Below are 18,344 nucleotides of genomic sequence, written 5' to 3'. Positions count from 1 at the left end.
ACACCTGCCAATGCAGGGAACACGGGTTCGAGCCCTGGTCCAGGAAGATCCCACATGCTGTGGAGCAACTAGCCCATGCGCCACAACTGCTGAGCCCGCGCTCTAGAGCCAGCGAGCCACAACTACTGAGCCTGCGTGCCACAACTACTGAAGCTCGCGTGCCTAGAGCCCGTGTTCTGCAACAAGAGAAGCCACCACAATGAGAAGCGCACGCACCACAATAAAGAGTAGCCCCTGCTCACTGCAACTACAGAAAGCCCGCGGTCAGCAACGAAGACCCAACACAGCCAAAAAGAAATAAAAATAAAATTGCAAAGCATATCCCAACCTACACACCCCAGCACCATCACCCTCAATGCCCTGACCCAACTCCACTTTTTCCATAACACATAACCTTATAACACACTATACCTTTTATCATAATTACGTATTGCTCTAGTGGGAAATGCCACTAGAATTTAACATCCACAGTGATTTTTTTTTTTGTTTAAGTGTCTTGAACAGTTCTTGGAACATAGCAGGACCTCAAATAATGTTTGCCAAATGAACTTCAGAGGTGAGAAGGGGACACTCACTCCAAAATATTTTTTAAGGTAATGCGAAATTACGCGTGATATTTACGTTCTTTTCCCCCAGGAGCACTTTACCAAAACGAAAAACATTTTAATGGGCATTTCTAATATAATTCTTACGCGTTTGCAATAAAAACCAGGAGAACAACCTGAAGGACCTAGTCGCAGGCCTCACAAACTGAGAAAAGCACTCGGCGTTGGACGGAACCCTACTCTTCGGCTCAGCGCCTCGCGAAGCCTCAGGGTCAACGCCGGAAGTGGGCGCGGCCCACCCGCTGCTTTCTGGGACTTGTAGTTCGGGGCTGTAGGCGACGGAGCGGGGCCGTATAGCGAATCCTGTGCTTCCAGGTGTCGGATTCCACGTGGGAGGTGAGGGCGGTATGGCCGCTCGCGCAATCCGCGCGGCCTGCAGAGAAGCGTCTGGCTGTCGAGTTGTGGGAGTGCCGCGGGGGAGGCGCTGGGCCAAAGGGGCCCGGAAACCTGGCGGGCGGCCGGGGGAGGGCGCGCATCTTGGCGGAGGTGCGAGCACGGGCCGCACGTGTGTCCGCTCGCCGCGGCAGCCGCTGCGTTCGCCGGTTCTGGCCGCGGTCACCTGAGACCAGGCGGCCCCTAGCGCTAAGCCGGCCGCGGCTCCGAGAGGCCCTCCTCTCGCCTGCCTGAGCTCCGGCCTAGGCCGGCCTGGGAGCCTCGCAGTTGGCCGCACCGGCCTTTTCCGCGCCGGTGACTGGCCTTATTCGAAGGAGGATTTCGGTGGACGTTAGGGGACCGAGAGGGGCTCCTGTGAGAGACCGAAGTTTCCGTCCCCACAGGCCTGTCCTCGCTGAAAAGAGATTGCGTCAGAGCCCCCGCACCCCAGAAACGAGTCAGGCCTTCAGGCGTCTCGGGCAGCCGAAATCTCTGCCGAGAGGCGACACACACATCCTACCGGAGAGCTCCTACTGTTCTAACTAGAGCGTTAGGGCAAAAATCGCAAAGCCTGGGGAAACGGGCACATCTTAGAGCTGCTGGGGCCAGTGGGAGTTTCTTACCCTCATGGGTTTGCGGGGGAGGCTTGGCCTGTTTGGTCCCAAGCCTAGTGGAGAGATGCGAGGGAGGTGCAGCTTGGAAAGACAGGAAAGGCACCCCAGGAGAGGGTGTGTGAAGGTAGCAGGAGCTGATTAACTTTTTTCCTACAGTCTTGCTGGACTGCTTAGTCTATGTCCTGCAAGGTGGACTTGATTTTCATGGTTTTTTCGCTTTCTCTAACTCTACTTTTCCAGGAATCTATCCTTCTTGAGAGGAGGAAATGACCAAGTTCCAGGTGAGTTGGGGTTTCTCTTTTCTGAGAATGTAAATAACCTTTCTTTCTTGGGAAGGACATCAGCATTAATTGAGTGCGTATCTGGTGTCAGGTCCTGTCTTGGTTGTGTGGTTTTTTTATTTATTGTCCGACTTCAGCGTGAGACATACATTATTTTATAAATATGGGTGTAGGAACATTAAGATACTAAGAGCATATATCTATCAAATGATGTCACTAGAGTCTGCACAGATAATCTGCTGACTTTAAATTCCACCTCAGTTTTCAGTGTACCACTCTACTTCCATGAATTTGGCCCACTCCCCAGAGCACTGGGCTATGCTCTTTTATTGAAAGACTCCACACAGCATCTTTGTCTGGTCCTGTCTCTCAAAGCATGTCTTTTCCTGCCAGGCATTTCACGCACATTGAAAGTCATTCAAAGCTGTTACATGCTCAGTCCAGTGCCAAGTGGTCTCAGGAAAACAAATAGAATTATAAACTACAGTGCTGGGCTTCCCTGGTGGCGCAGTGGTTGAGAGTCCGCCTGCCAATGCAGGGGACACGGGTTCGTGCCCTGGTCCAGGAAGATCCCACATGCCGCGGATCCTGTGCGTCCGGAGCCTGTGCTCCGCAACGGGAGAGGCCACAACAGTGAGAGGCTCGCGTACCGATAAAAAAAAAAAAAAAAACTACGGTGCTTTTCTTCATGAGCAGGTGATGTATATGAAAAAAGGTATGCACATTACCAATAATCATTTATTAAACCTGAATGAGTTACAGACATGAGAAAATTTGTTACATAACAACACCGTAATTACCATATCACTCCCAGAAATGCTCCTCAACCAGGCTGTGCATCAGAATTATCTGTGGTGTTCTTTTAAGAATTAAAGGTTCCTAGGCACCATTCCCCTAGACATACTAAAAGGAGAATTTCACTTTTTTATCCCTTTGACCTTTTGTACATCCAAAGATTTATTGCATTTATTGTGAAATACTTCTCTACAGGCTTGGCAAAAACAATCCTCACATCCATAGGAAAACAGCATGAGCTCTTATAAAAATTGGTTTGTTTAGAGGACAGTAAGCTGCTTCAAGGTACTGAAAGCATGACATCTCTGTGCCTTGAAAATAATTGAGAACGTCAGCAAAGATTGACATAAGTAAAACCCTGTGCTCTTTTTATTTTCCTTCTCTTCTTTCTCTTCCCTAATGAAGATTATTCACGGTGATGAAGTTGGGGATTGCTAGTATAGTGAAATTTTGAGATTCTGGCATATGTTAATAATTTTTTGAATTTAAAGAAAGGACTTCATTTCCACCAGTACTTACTGTTTTCTGTGTACCAGGAGTTGTCTTTGAGTCTGCTGAAAGGCAGGACTCCCATTTAACCCCCCTCTCCCTCTGTGACCTTGGATAAGTCACTTTACAGTTATGAACCTTAGTTTTCTCATCTTTAAAATGAGAGTGCTGAGTTTGATGATCTCAAGTTTTATTTCATTATTTAAATTGAATGTGAATTTATAAATATTTACCATTTAGATTTTGAGTCAGTTGTGCTAGTTGCTGAGGATTTAAAGATTAGTTGAGTGTTGCCTCTATCCCTGAGAATCTTATAGCCAATTTGGGAGACAAATTTAATAGCTATAGTAGAGGTATATGCAAGATACTGTGAGATCTTTGAGAAGGAGAAATTTAACATATCCTTATGCTTCAGAACGGAGGTTGTTGATTGTCCTGAAACTGAAATGGATGGGACGATGGGAGAAATATAAGTCAGGGCAGGAGCAACATGTAAAGGGCTCTTCTAGACTAGAGCATGACATTCGGATGACTACAGGTAATCCAGGGTGATGACAGCTCCTGCCCATCACTGCCTTCTGGATCACTGTTTCCTGCCCCTAAGTAAATTGTTGGATCTAGCAGGGGTGGGCTCTGGAAAGGAAGTGCTAAGCTATGTGATACATGTAGTTTCGAGGAGTTTGACATTTACATTAGTACAGAAACTACTATCCTGTAGCCTTATACTTTGGTTGGCCCTCAGGATACTGAGTCCATTCTCCCACAGGAAGCACAAGTTCCACCTTGGGGTGACTGAATAGCTCCACTGGTACCTGGGGAGATTATTCATTATTCAGATTCTTTCATTTCCAACTTTGTCTTGCTTTAGCGAGACCACTGTTTCCTCTTTTTCCTTTCCCCTGACACACTGAGTCCTCTAATTTGGTCCACTGTCATACCATTTCTCATCTTGGAATTTTCAGCCTACTACAAAGTTGGTAGTCCATCAACATATCCTTTCTGTTTTCAACATGGAATTCTCCCTACCACTTTATCTGTGGGATCTTAAAAAATTAATAACTCTTGACTGTCCGATCCTTGGATTGAAACATGACAAAACTTGTATTTTGAAGATTTGGTAGTTATTGTGGCCTAGCTAAGAAATGAGGGCCTTTCCTAGAATAGTAGGAGCAGAGATAAGAAGAAGTAACATGCTGGAGGGAGATTTAGGAGATAGAATTGACAAGAAGTGGTTTGATTATGGTCAAGGTAGGAAAGGAGTCTTAGACATCTCAGATGACAAGGTGGAAGATGGATTAAAATATAGGAGGAAGATCATTGATGGACTTGAATCTCAGAAGGGAAGGAAGGATTCCATCTAGAATGTGCAAGGAGAGGTTAGCCATGGACAGAAAGAAACCTGTTGTCTCTGAAAAGAAAAAGTCAAAAAAGAGGAGTAGCTAATCTACTGATACTCCCCAGCCGTGTTTTCCTAACAGGTGTGTTTACGCCTCTAAGGCCACAGTCTCTGCTTCTGCTGCTTCTTTGTCCCACCTTTGCACAGGGCCTTGCAGCCTTCTCTAGTCCAACCTCATCCCTCTTCCTCAGACACAGTGGAGACTGTGACCTTTAGAGGAGAGCCTGGGAGGAAACAGCTGCTTCTCCTTTGTTGACTAGTGGGGTAGAGTCGCTCCTGCCGGGGGACCTGGTTGTCCTCAGTTTCCTGAGGGTGTGGGTGGTGCCCCTTCAGGCTGAGGCTTATGGTGTCAGCACTTCTGAAGGTTACTGGGTACTCCCCTGGCCCCAAGTTGAACCGCTGCTTTCGGCTTCACTGGCTCTCAGTTGTTTTGTGTATATTCCATCCTCTGCTTTTCAGTGTGTGGCCTGCAGACTGGTGCCAGCCAACAAACTGCTTGTTACCAGTCTATAAATATACAAGGACAGGGCTTCCCTGGTGGCACAGTGGTTGAGAGTCCGCCTGCCGATGCAGGGGACATGGGTTCGTGCCCCAGTCCGGGAAGATCCCACATGCCACAGAGCGGCTGGGCCCGTGAGCCATGGCCGCTGAGCTTGCGCGTCCGGAGCCTGTGCTCCGCAACGGGAGAGGCCACAACAGTGAGAGGCCCACATACCGCAAAAAAAAAAAAAAAAGATATAAGGACAGAAATTGAGAGTTTTTTTTAATTTTATATCTGTTGAATCTTATTTTAAAAATTGGCATTGGTATTTTATATGTCTGCATTCTTATTTTCTAGTAACTTTTTAGAAAATGTATTTTAAAAAGTATGTCTGTGACATGTTAGAAAAATCTTAAAAAAAACTGGTCCTTCACCAGAGGTAGTTCAAGAAGTGTTGCTCCATCAATAGAACCTTGGAGGGAACCAGACTCACTGTGAGGTTAACTAAATAAGTACTTGGACTCTTTTTACATGCCAGGCCCTGCTTGAGGGCTTGGGGATGCAGCCATGAACAAATCAGGCAGCCTCTGTTCTTGGGGAACTTAGTAGGGAGAGACAGACTGTAAACAAGAAAGAAAATGTATAGATTAGAAAATGAGATAAGGCATAAGTACAAAGATAATAAAACAGGGAGAAGTGATGGTTACTGGATGTTCCCATGGATTAGTCAGTCAAGGAAATGCTTCTCTGAGGTGGCAGCAGTTCGACTGAGATCTGAATGATGTAGAGAAAGAACATTCTGGGCAGAGGGGATAGCCAGTGCAAAGGCCATAAGTGGGATGAGTTTGATGTGGTCACAGGGGCCAGGTGACTTGTGAGGGAGGAGGGACTCAGGCTGAGATTGGAGAATTGACAGGACCCCAGTCTGCAAGGCCTTGCAGGCCAAGATGAAGAGCCTGGATTTTACTCGGTGTCCATGGAAACGCCTTTGGGGAGTTTCATGCCTTGAGTGGTATGTGTTTTGAAAGATCACCCAGGCTGCTGTGTGGAAAATCCGTCACGTGGGGGAGCAAGAGATACAAATTTAGGAGGTTAGTGCAGGTGGAGAGTTAATGAAGGCTGAGACTTATAATGATAACAGTGCAAGGTGAAAAGAAATGGGTAGCTTCAGATATGTTCAGAGGCAGAGTTGAGAGGACTTGGTGATGGATAAAATATGAGGAGTGAGAAGAGAATCAAAATGACTTCCAGGATTTTGGCTTGAGCAATTGGGTGCGTCGTGTGGCTCTTTACTAAAATGGGGACAACAAGGGAAGACCAGATACTGATGGAGATTGTTGGGAGCAAGAATTCTGTTTGGGGCTTGGTGAGTCTTAAGTGTCTTTTAGCCATCCAAGTGTAGATGTAGGTGGGAAATTGGAGCCTGGAGTTGAGGAGAAAGGTTAGGGCTAGAGGTATATGGGAATACCGAAGGAGAATATTTTTTGGTTGTGTGTAAATGTGCTATTTTTATTTCTTCCAGGAATGGTCAACTACTTAGTTTAGAAGAAGAAAGGACATATGATTTATATGACTAGTGAAAAAATTGAGATCAGAAGTGTACTTTGGCTGAGAGGAAAAAAGAGGAAGGATCAAAGGATGGTGATCTTGATAAAGCAGATGTCATGGAGGAGGAAGAGGAGAAAAAATAGGAAGATGTTTTTAAGGTGTGAATTTTGAGATATTAATATTTCAAAAGAACAGTGGTCCAAATAGTGAAATGGCCCTAATTATGGTTGTTGAGGCAGAGATCATTGGCATTAAAGAGATTAAGAGGGACTTCCCTGGTGGTGCCGTGGTTAAGAATCCGCCTGGCGATGCAGGGCACATGAGTTCAAGCCCTGGTCCGGGAAGATCCCACATGCCACGGAGCAGCTGGGCCCGTGAGCCATGGCCACTGAGCCTGCGCTCTAGAGCCTGTGAGCCACAACTATTGAAGCCTGCGTGCCTAGAGCCCATGCTCTGCAACAAGAGAAGCCACCACAATGAGAAGCCCGCACACTGCAATGAAGAGAAGTCCCAGCTCGTTGCAACTAGAGAAAGCCTGCCTGCAGCAACGAAGACCCAACGCAGCCAAAAAGAGAGAGAGAGAGATTAAGAAATGTGAGGTTAGCGTGTTGGGTAATTTGTTCTCATGAGTGTTGAGGTTGTCAGGATAACAGTAGGAATGGGGCGGAAAGGACAACTCAGCAGTGACCATGATATGACACTGATAAGGAGAGATTCAGTAGTTGGATAGCTTGAGCTTGGGTGAGTTGTGGGCAGGAGGGGAAGTATTGGGAAGGAAGTAGCAAAGGAGATGAGAAAGGAAAGGTTTTCCATCCAAACTTGGATCACCCCGATCCTTGAACTGCACACTTCCTCTGTACCCTTCTCCCCTCTTCCAGTGCTCCCAACCTCACCTTCCTTCTGGGGCATTTGTGCAGATGGTTGTCAGTTGAGGAAGAATGTGCTTAATCTTTTAGGAACCAGTAACCTTCAAGGATGTCTCTGTGGATTTCACCGAGGAGGAGTAGGGTTGCTGGACCCTGCTCAGAGGAAGCTGCACACAGCTGTGATGCTGGAAAACTACAGTCACTTGGTCTCAGTGGGTAAGAACATGAACCTGGACACCAGTGCACTGCAGTCTCTGTTTCTTCAATTTTAAATATCATTTGGGCTTGGGCCCCAGGAGCTGTAATGCAGGAATCAGTTTCCTAATTTCTTTTTGGCAGAAAAGGATGTTTCTGATTATTCTAAGCAGCTAAAGAACTTTACTTCGTAAGAATTGGAGAATGGTAACCTTACTGAGTTGTCCAAGAAACCATACCTGGTCCATCACTTATAAGCCAGAGTTTGGGACTGAATTTTTTTTTTTTTTCCCCACACAGTCACCCAATCCCTGTGTGTTTCTCAGATGTGCTCTCTCTGTTGGAGCAAGTTGAAGATCATTATATAATGGAGAATTCTCCATGCCCATTACCTTTAGTTCCTGGTGTAAAGCCTCTAAACTCCCCACCTGGTTTTCAAAGCCCTTCATGCCCTACTTTTACCTATAGAGCATTATTCTCTGCTGCCCCAATGTCACCCTCCTTTCCAGCTAAGCCTGTTTCCCTGAGGTCCTCTATGCTTCCTTGTTCTGGGACCTTTGATTACCGTGCTCTGGTTTCTGGTTACTTTTGTCTGTTAAGATTTTATTTGAACTCCATTACCTGTGTGAAATCTTTGACTACCCCTCCCTTTCGACCTGCTTCTTTTCTCAGAACTTTCTATTTATATCTCACACAGGCTCAGACCTGATTACATATTATTTTATATGCTTTTATTTTAACCATTGGATCTGCAAGTCTGATTTATTTTCTTGTTTCCAGCCAGGTTTCTGGAGGGAAAGCAACGTATCTAATACTTATGCTGCTATATGTACATAGTCAAGATTTAAAAATTGACTGCTGTAGAGTTTAGCAGCAAAGAAATATGTCTTACAGTCTTGTAAAAGAGACATTATGGTAAACACAGTATGTTACTATAAATAAATTCAGTAAGTCCTATGAAGCACAGAGAATTATGCTCTGAAAGAATGAAGGCATGGGATGGGACAAGGGTGAAGTATGTATTGTTGAGAGTTTCAAGGAAAGCTTCTGAAGTGATACTTAAACTGAGTTCCAAAGGATTAATGGGCATTAAACAGGTGACTGGGTAGGGGAAGAATATTCCAGGCAAGGGAATAGTGTGAGGGAAGACCCGAAGACCTAAAAGAAGGAGTGTGGCTAGAATACAGGGAGCATCTGGGAAGAATAGAGTGTGGCCTGGCTCATTCATGGCATTAAAGGCATGGGTAAAAAATGTGAATTTGTGTTGAGTTCAGTGAGAAGCCATTAGAACAATGAAATGGTATGAACTGATTTACCCAGGATCACTGGGACTGCTTTATAGACTGGTTTGCAGAGAGGCAAAAGTGAAGTAGGATCTATGCTTACAGTTTCAAGCTCTGCTTTAGGTTTTCCTTTTTCTTTGATATAAAATTGAACATAGTTTTCCAACATTTTTTTATGTAAGTAAGATATAAAAATCACAAAATTCAAAGAACACAGATGAAGATTATGAAGTAAAGTCACTAATAATAGCTTGTGTATCCACTTTTTCTGTGTTCTCCATGTATGCATTTTACAAATACGTGTTAAAATTTTATGAGGTTATACTGTATGTATTTTTCAACTGGGTGTTTTACATCATGTCTTAGAGATCTTTGTTACATCATATTAACTCCCTGTAAAAGGACCCCTTTTCTCATTACATCAGCATTGTCTTCTACTATTACATACTCATTCTTGATAATATTTAAATATTTTAAAAAACAGTTATCACAAGATTTCACTACTGCTTATAAAACCTACCATTAATACAGTTCCTCCTCCACTGATTTTCATAGACCTGTCATTTCTGCAGCCGTTCCCAAGTATTGTACAGCAGGGATATTGAAGCAGTGTCCTTTGGCCTTTAATAACTTCAGCCCACTCCCTGATTTAACTACTCCAAACTGCACAGCTTCTCTCAGTGTTATTTTTTTCCTTTTTCTTTTTGCCACTACTTTTAAACTTTGCAAACTGTGCACAAAAAGTAATACATTCACCTAGGTAAAACAACTCCTATTGAAAGGCTTATAATACAAACCAGTCTCCCTGCTCTGCTGCTCTTCATGCCACAGAGTGGCTTCTCAAAGCACTCAGTTTGAATCCTTTCACTTGTTCTTTACAGTGTTTGCCTTCATATTTACAAATATGCTCATGCAGCTACTTATTTTCCTTTTTTTAAAGAATAAATGCACTCACATGGTTAAGAAAAGAAGCATTAAAATATGCACAATGTTACTTGCAGTTATGCCTAAAAAAGCCGGGAAAAAATGTACACTGAGGATTTTGGACAAGCTGGAGAAGGGCAGAAAACAAATTATACATGAGTAGCAAAGAAAAGATTTGCAAATGTACTAAATGTTTTTAAATGATTAAAGTTATACTATAAAAATAAAAACAAATTAAAAGGCGCACAGTGAAAACTTTCTTTCATGTCCCTGACTCCACTCTACCCAGGTTCTGGTCATTTGCTGTCACAAACTGTCTGCAGTGACTAAATCTTGAGCAAGTATCACTTCACAGCTGTGCCAGGAAATCTGAAGAATAAAACCCCCAAGCTGGACTGCTGAGTGCATGCATTTGTGACTTTGATACATAATTGTTAAAATGTCCTTCTGGGGGGGAGGGTGATACCAATTTACACTTACAAGCTGTGTCACCATGCTTTGGGTTTTTTCCAGTGTTAACGGGTAGAAAATGGCACCTCATTATAGTTTTAATTTGAATTTATTATATTATGGTATACTGCAATTTTTTTCAGTTTATCAATATTTGATATTTTGTATTGACTTCTTTATGTCATAGATGAAGATTTAGCTCTTTTACATTATTTCTCCCAACATGCCCATCTTTCCAACAATTTGTTAGTCGCATCAGTGATCAATGCTTAGTTGCTTTGACTTCATAATTCTTGTTCCTGCAGAGTCAAATAGTATAATATGATTACAGTTCCTTTTTTTTGTTTTTTCCCTTTCCTAAAACTAATACTTGCTTTTTAAAATATATTTTATTTGGGTTTTTTTCCTTTCCATTCTGTTTTACAGAGTTTTGGTTGATTTGGTTAAGTACTGTTTTCTTTTATATATCAACGATTGATTCAGCTTGTCTGTTTTCTTGACTTCTTTGCTCACTGCTATTTATTGTATATCATCTTATTCTTAAAGTAATTTAAAAATTTTTTGCTACAGTACATTGCTGAATAATTGTTTCAGTAATTGTTTAAATCCTTTCTTATCTGACAAAGTGTCTGTTCCTCCCACTGAAATGTTTGATTGGCTGGGTATAGAATGGAATGCTAATTTCACAATCACTTTACCTCCAAAATTAGAAGATATTGCTCAGTTGACTTGAGGTATACAGTATTGCTGTTTAGTAGTTCATTGTCAATATAATTCTCATTTATATTTGCACATAACCTGGCTTTTCTGTCTGGATGCTTTTAGCATTTTCTCGGTTTGTTTGGGTTGTTTTTTTTTTTAGTATTTATTTATTTATTTTGCTGTGTCAGGCCTTAGTGGCCGCATGCAGGATCTTCATTGCGGCATGTGGGCTCTTCAGCTGCGGCATGTGGGATCTAGGTCCCTGACCAGGGATCGAACCTGGGTCCCCTGCATTGGGAGCTCAGACTCTTAACCACTGGACCACCAGGGAAGTCCCTGTTTGGGGTTTTTTTCCTTGACGTCCTGAGGTTTCACATTTAGTGACCTCTGAATCTTGAATTCTAGAAAACATTTTTTTCCTGTTAGTTCTTTGATCATTTCTTTCCCTTCATTCTACCTCCACTATATTCATCGAACTCCTACAAGATGGGTTTTAACTTTTATCTTTGCATCTGTCTACCCTTTACTCTTCATTCCGGGAGTACCCCTCAATCTTCCACCTTAGCCAGATGTTCGTTTTGCTCTTCAGCCCATCTAGATTGCAGGCCTTAGAATCAGACTGCCTGACACCTGGTAGCTATGACACAAGTTACTTGATCATTTCGACCTTGGTTTCTTCTGGTGTAGAATGGGTGTCCTAATAGTTCCTCTCACATAAGATCATGCGACCAGTATCTGAGTGCTTCAAATGAGCATAGTAGATCTTAAATATTATGATTATCGTCTTTTTCAATCCTTTCATTAATTTAGAAGAATTCTGATTATTCTTCATAGCAATGTGTTTATATTTTATTATTAGATTGTCCCTTTTTTTTGGTTTGTTTTTTTGCGGTATGCGGGCCTCTCACTGTTGTGGCCTCTCCCGTTGTGGAGCACAGGCTCCAGACACGCAGGCTCAGCGGCCGTGGCCCATGGGCCCAGCAGCTCTGCAGCATTCCCAGACCGGGGCACGAACCCGTGTCCCCTGCATCGGCAGGCGGACTCTCAACCACTGTGCCACCAGGGAAGCCCGATTGTCCCATTTTTTTTTTAGATGTGATATCCCCTCAGATTTCTCTGGGATTTTAATTATGAACCTTTTAAATTCTATTTCCTCTGTTTGTTGAGTTTGTGTCTCTATTGATGTTAGTTTTCTACATTTTTTTTTGTCTCCTTATGTTTTCTCAATTGTCTTCCCCCCCCACCAAAAAGTCTTATGTTCGCAGTATGATACTGGAGTGTACATCCTCAGCTGATGCTCAACCCTTTTTGGTGCATGCGTGTTCTACTTACAGGGGACACCTCTGCTGACTGGGCTTGGGATGGATCTAATAAGAATCCAGATGGTGAGTGATGTAGACCCTTTTTTTTTGAGGTTACCTGTTCAGGCCAGTAAGTTATCTGGGACATGCCCTGCTTCAGTCTCCAGCTCTGGGGTGTCCTCCTTGTCGAAAATTCCACTTCACAGCTTTTCTTGAGGCTTTATCCTGGGTACATGTGGAGTCAGTTGTTTCTTTTTGTACCTCAATCCTGTCATTTTACAGGTTTGGCATTACCTCAGCTTCTGCTTCCCTCTTTAGCCCAAATAATACTATTAGGAGTCCTTGTTTGGCGGACAATTTATTTTGTTTTTGAAGCTTTATACGAGGCCGCTACCTTTAGCCTCCCAGTATTTCATTTTTTGTGGGGAAGAGGGTCATTGGGAGAGTGGTGCTGCAGCAACTAGTTGAGCCATTAGAAATGCTTAACATGATTTGATAAACCTCTTTCCAGAATAAACCTCTCTTACTTCATAATTGTTGATTCTGAGCTTGGAATTTCTAGGACTTCTTGAGAATTTCTCCTACTTCTTTAGGAGGCTTTTTCTGTACATAATTTGAGCTGTGCATTTGTTTTTTTCCTACTTTCTCCATTAGACCTCATCCATCTGCTCTTTATCACTAGGAGTTCCCCAGCATTCTAGTGATAACAACCTTTCTTTTTTTTCCAAGACTACTGTGGTTTTGGTTTTGTTTTTTTGTCATTTCAGTGTAATATGAGGATCTTCACGCTAATTGTTTTGACTAACATACATACCACAGATCTTCCTTGACTTACAATGGGGTTACATTCCCATAATCCCATTGTAAATTGCAAATAGTGTTAAGTCAAAAATGCATTTAATACACCTAATCTACCAAACACCATAGCTTAGCGTAACCTACCTTAATCATGCTCAGAACACTTAAATTAGCCTACAGTTGGGCAGGATCATCTAACACAAAGCCTATTTTATAATAGTGTTGAATATCTCCTGAAGTTTATTGCATACTATACTGAAAATGAAAAACAGAATGGTTATAGGCATATTGCTTGGAGCTGTGGCTGCTGCCATTGCCCAGCATCATGAGAGAGTATTGTCCAGCATATTGCTAGCCCAGGAAAAGATCAAAATTCAAAGTACTGTTTCTACTAAATGCACATCGCTTTCACACCACCATAAAGTCGAAAAATCGTAAGTCAAGCCATCGTAAGTCAGGGACCATCTACAGTAAGTCTAAAATCTGTATTCCTAGCACAGTTCTCTCCCAGGAGTTCCAGACCCATGTATCTCACTGCTTACTGAACAGTGCAAGAATGTTCCACCAACACCACAAATTAAACAAGTCAGATTCTGAGTTTGTTATCTGTCACCCTTCCCCACTCCAGCCTTGGAGATTGATTCCCTATGTTATGGTATAGTACCCCCATACCTAAGTCACTCAAGGAACTTGAGGATCATGCTTGGTGCCTCCTTTCCCTTTTGAGTTTAATCAGTCATCATGTGATTTAGAATGAATCTCTCCCTTTCTCTCTGTAACTATCCTCCTTACCACTTTTCTTCTGATTCACTACAGCAGCGCTCTCTCTCTCTGCCTTAAAGTCTTGCTCATTTTTGATGGTGTTTATAATCAAAGTCAGTTTCATTCCCAGTTGTAATCCTTTAATAGCTTTACATCTCGGAGGAGTCTCTGAGTACACACCAAGCCCTCTGAACATGTCATATTTTTCTCTCCACATTTCACTTTATTTTTTTCCTTACATTTGCTCCCAGAAATCTTCCCCAAGGTTTGAGCTGAATGCCCCTACTCTGTGCTCCCGTGACTGGCTGCGCACGCATCTATGGTAGCACTTACATGGTATTATTGTTGACCTATTTGTCCTTCTTCCCAGTAGACTCTAGTGTGTCAAGCAAAAGGATTTCTATTTTCTTCTTTGTATCCCCAGCACCTATTAGATTACCAATTAAATGCAAATTTAATTAAAATAAAATGAAGTAAAGTGAAATGAAATGTGGCAAGGATGTGGGATCCATAGCCATCTGCAGGGCTGGGATATGAATACTTTTATTGGCTTTACTTAAAAGCAGAGACAAGATTTCTGTCTTGTGTACCCATGCCCTCTCCCATCCTGACATTAACCCAAAGGGCATGACTATACGGACAAGACTGAACTTTTTGCTAGCTACCTTAGGCACTGCAGTTCTGAAATCTTGAAATCTACCCTTTGTCTGTTATCATTGAATTCTCTTTGTTCCCTAGGAGACTTGAATGAAAATTCTGTGGAGAATCAACAGAAAGGACTTAGGTTATCTCTTACCTGAATAGCTTTCCTCCTGGCAAATATTGGAAGAGATGTCCAGTACAATAACTGGGAGTCAGGATTAAATTGTGAATCTTCAGTGTACAGGAACCCTGAACTAGATGTTCCCCCTTGTCAAAAGTGGGGAGAAGCATCTTCTCATATTTCCAAAAACAAAAGCAGTTTGGTGACTCTTCAGAGTGATGATTTAAAAAACATGGAAAGTGAAGAATATTTGTTTTTGAAAGTCCCAAGCCAAATGGCCACACAGGACTCAGTGACGTTCTGTAAGAATGAGCCCCAAGATCCTCAGGAAAGCAAAATTCTGTTTGTAACTGAAGAAAGCACTGAGAGGAAAATCTCAGAGAGCAAAAGTCCTCCCATCGACCATTGTTCAGAGAACCTTCAAAATAAACTTGTGTCTGATGTAAAAGAAGTGGTCTCGCCCTCATTCAGAGGTGAGACAATATGCCAGATTGGCCAGTCGAAAGAATCCTTGGATCCCTTTGACTGTAAACACAAGGACATTTGTGGTTGGAAGTCATGGGTGATCAGTTGTAGTCATCAGAGAGCTCATGCAGAGGAGAAGCCCTGCACCCATTATGACTGTGGGAAAATACGTACCACCAGCCCAGGTGGTCACCCAGGTGAGAAAATCCACACTGCTGAGAAACTATACAGATGTAGTCAGTGTGGTAGGGACTTCAGTGAGCGCTCAGAGCTAGTCCTTCATCAGAGGGACCACACAGAAGAAAAGCCCTACAGATGTGATCAGTGCGGGAAGGGCTTCACGAGAAGCTCAAGTCTCCTTATCCACCGCGAAGTCCATGCAGATGAGAAGCCTTATAAGTGCGACAAGTGTGGGAAGGGCTTCACGAGGAGTTCAAGTCTGCTCATTCATCACTCAGTCCACACAGGCGAGAAGCCTTACAAATGTGACAAGTGCGGGAAGGGCTTTACTCAGAGCTCCAAACTGCACATCCACCAGCGAGTGCACACTGGAGAGAAGCCCTATGAGTGCGGGGAGTGTGGTATGAGCTTCAGTCAGCGCTCCAACCTGCACATCCACCAGCGCATCCATACGGGGGAGAGGCCCTACAAGTGTGGAGAGTGTGGGAAGGGCTTCAGTCAGAGTTCAAACCTTCACATCCACCGATGCTCACACACGGGGGAGAAGCCTTACCAGTGCTATGAGTGTGGGAAGGGCTTCAGCCAGAGCTCAGACCTCCGCATCCACCTCAGAGTCCACACTGGGGAGAAGCCCTATCACTGCGGCAAGTGCGGGAAGGGATTCAGCCAGAGCTCCAAACTCCTCATCCACCAGAGAGTCCACACTGGAGAGAAGCCCTACGAGTGCAGCAAGTGTGGGAAGGGCTTCAGCCAGAGCTCCAACCTCCACATCCACCAGCGGGTCCACAGGAAAGATCCCCATTAAGTGAGGTCTTCAATCGCATGCTTGTACTCTGAAGACTTAAATATTTTTAACATCACTCTTAGTTTTATATTCTCAGGATATAGTAAGAGTTATTCAGATAACTTCCCTCACTGGAAAATCATTTAAAGTATTTAACTACCAAGCACTTTGTTATGCTACACAGTGAATTGATTGCCCTTGTTCCTCAGATGGGTAGAGTGAAAATGTCTATACTGTGCTGTTCAGTCAGTGTTACTAGAACTACATACCCTACCCAGCATTTTTAAGTGCAAGAACCTTACATTTCTCCAAGCAGAACATGTTTCCTTTGTTCACATTCTCTGAGAAATTGGAACTTTGGCTTCTCTTCAAATCACGTGCCTTGTGTTTTCCTATTTCCTTCTAGCCCTGAGTAGCCCTCTCTAAATTCTGGTTATACAATATGTTAGTTTTAGGTTGAGGGGGTGGTTGGAGGTATAATGGGCATGGAAATCTGTTATTGCACACACGTACTACAGCCTGTGGCCTCACAAGAACGTGGAGAAGAGCAACTCGTGCAGTACACCCCACACACTACAGGATATGGGACCCCTCCCTCTCCTCCCCACAAGGCAACTGCTCAAGAACATAAGTAGTTCTTTTTCCTGGGTGCAGCTAGTCTGTTGGGGTGCTTCCAGGTCTTGCCATCTCAGATGACACCCCCACCAAATTAAAGCCAAGTAGGGTACCTACACCATGTTGAAACATGTTAAATGAAGTTGAAATATATTTAAATGTATTTAATTTGTCTCTCAACACTGAACCTCTCTTATTTCCTTAAATTTCTTCACCATCCATGTTCTGAACCAAACAAAGGAGTCAGGAGAGGGAGTTCTGATATTTTTCTCTTCAGACTCAACTTGTTTTAATATTTCATATACCCCCAAAAAGTCATTTGTATTTGCAGCATCGTTATTGAACCAGACTTGGGTCTGCTTGCCCATGCACAATAAAGCCAATCTACTTACACTGGGTTGTGAAGGAAGTGCACCATTTATTGCAGGGCACCAAACAAGGGGTCCAAGCAGCTAGTGCTCAAAAGGCCTAAACTCCCTGATGGCTTTCAGGGAAAGAGTTTAAAAGGGTGAGGAAGGGGGGACTGGGGTGCATGATCAGCTCGTGGACATTCTTCTGATTGGTTGGTGGTGAGTTAATCGAGAGTCAACATTGTCAACCTTCTGTTTCCATCCTTTCTGGGGTCTAATTGCTTGTGGGCAGCATACAGTTAACTTCTTCCACCTGGTGGCAGATTCAGTATCTGCAAAACAGCTCAAAGGACATTGCTCAGAATATTATCTATAGCCCTTCAGGAGGAACTATAGGTCCTTGACTTTATTTAATGGCTAAACTATTGTTATTTTGTCTTGCTTGACTGTTTTCCTTTCTTTCTGCATTTTCTCACTTCTCTGATTAAATTTACTCTTTGGAACTCTGAGAAGGCTTGGAGAGTATGTTTGGGATGACCAGGCTTAAAATATGCAGAAATAATTCATTTGGGGTGTGGAGCTAGGACACCGCAAAGGGTTAAGCTAAAACAAGAAGCTTGTGCAACAGTTGAGAGAAACGTGATTGGAAATACATAACTAGAGTGGAAGTTACTATACAATGAACTCCTAATTGCAGCCCTGATTTTCTAAACAATGACTGATGATTCCCCAAGCAGTGCTCAGGAGGCTGCCCAGTCACCTATATTTCAGTTATCCACCAATGACTAATATCCATACATGAAAAATGGTGGGGGGGATATGGATGCAATATTTATTACCTTGAGAACGTGGGGTTGTAACTGGTTTACCCTGATCAAAGGTAACCTGAAGCAGTTAACTGGACATAGATAACAGGGAAGTGACATGCTAACTTAGGGGAAATGTAGTTAATCTCAAAGAAGGAATGGAGGAGGGCCACAGATTGAGACTTGCCTTCCTTCAAGAGATAGTCCCAGAATATTTGACTCCAACTCAGAGCAGCCCACATGGAATGGTTAGGGTGATGACCCAGCATATGCCCTTCGGCATTCTGTAATACACTCACTTGTTTGGATACCGTAAGATGGCATCACAAGTGATGTGATTCTGCTTCAGTGACCTCTAGAATGATGAATGCCTCCCAGTTTCTCCTGCCCTCATAAGATTATATCTGAGCATCTGTTCTGGATTTGACTCGTTTATCATATATGTCTTCTAATTGGCTGATGTATATAATCTATCTGGGACTTGGAGTCAAATAAGATCACAAGAATCCATGTGCACTG

General features: G+C 43.2%; 1 protein-coding gene across 1 annotated transcript; it reads left to right on the top strand.

Moving 5' to 3' along the window:
• Window positions 1-925: 925 nt before the first annotated feature.
• ZNF239 (zinc finger protein 239) lies at window positions 926-17,062 on the top strand. The gene is given in 6 exon segments (XM_073793328.1): window positions 926-941; window positions 1,832-1,872; window positions 7,538-7,663; window positions 14,601-14,634; window positions 14,636-14,733; window positions 14,736-17,062. Coding segments are annotated over 4 exon segments (1,632 nt in total). The 5' UTR covers window positions 926-941; window positions 1,832-1,872; window positions 7,538-7,629; the 3' UTR covers window positions 16,202-17,062.
• Window positions 17,063-18,344: the final 1,282 nt, after the last annotated feature.

The sequence above is a fragment of the Tursiops truncatus genome, chromosome 16 (genome assembly GCF_011762595.2).
Source record: "Tursiops truncatus isolate mTurTru1 chromosome 16, mTurTru1.mat.Y, whole genome shotgun sequence".
Lineage (NCBI taxonomy): Eukaryota > Metazoa > Chordata > Mammalia > Artiodactyla > Delphinidae > Tursiops > Tursiops truncatus.
Note: the sequence above shows the minus strand (reverse complement) of the source record. Positions and strands in the feature narration are given on the sequence as shown.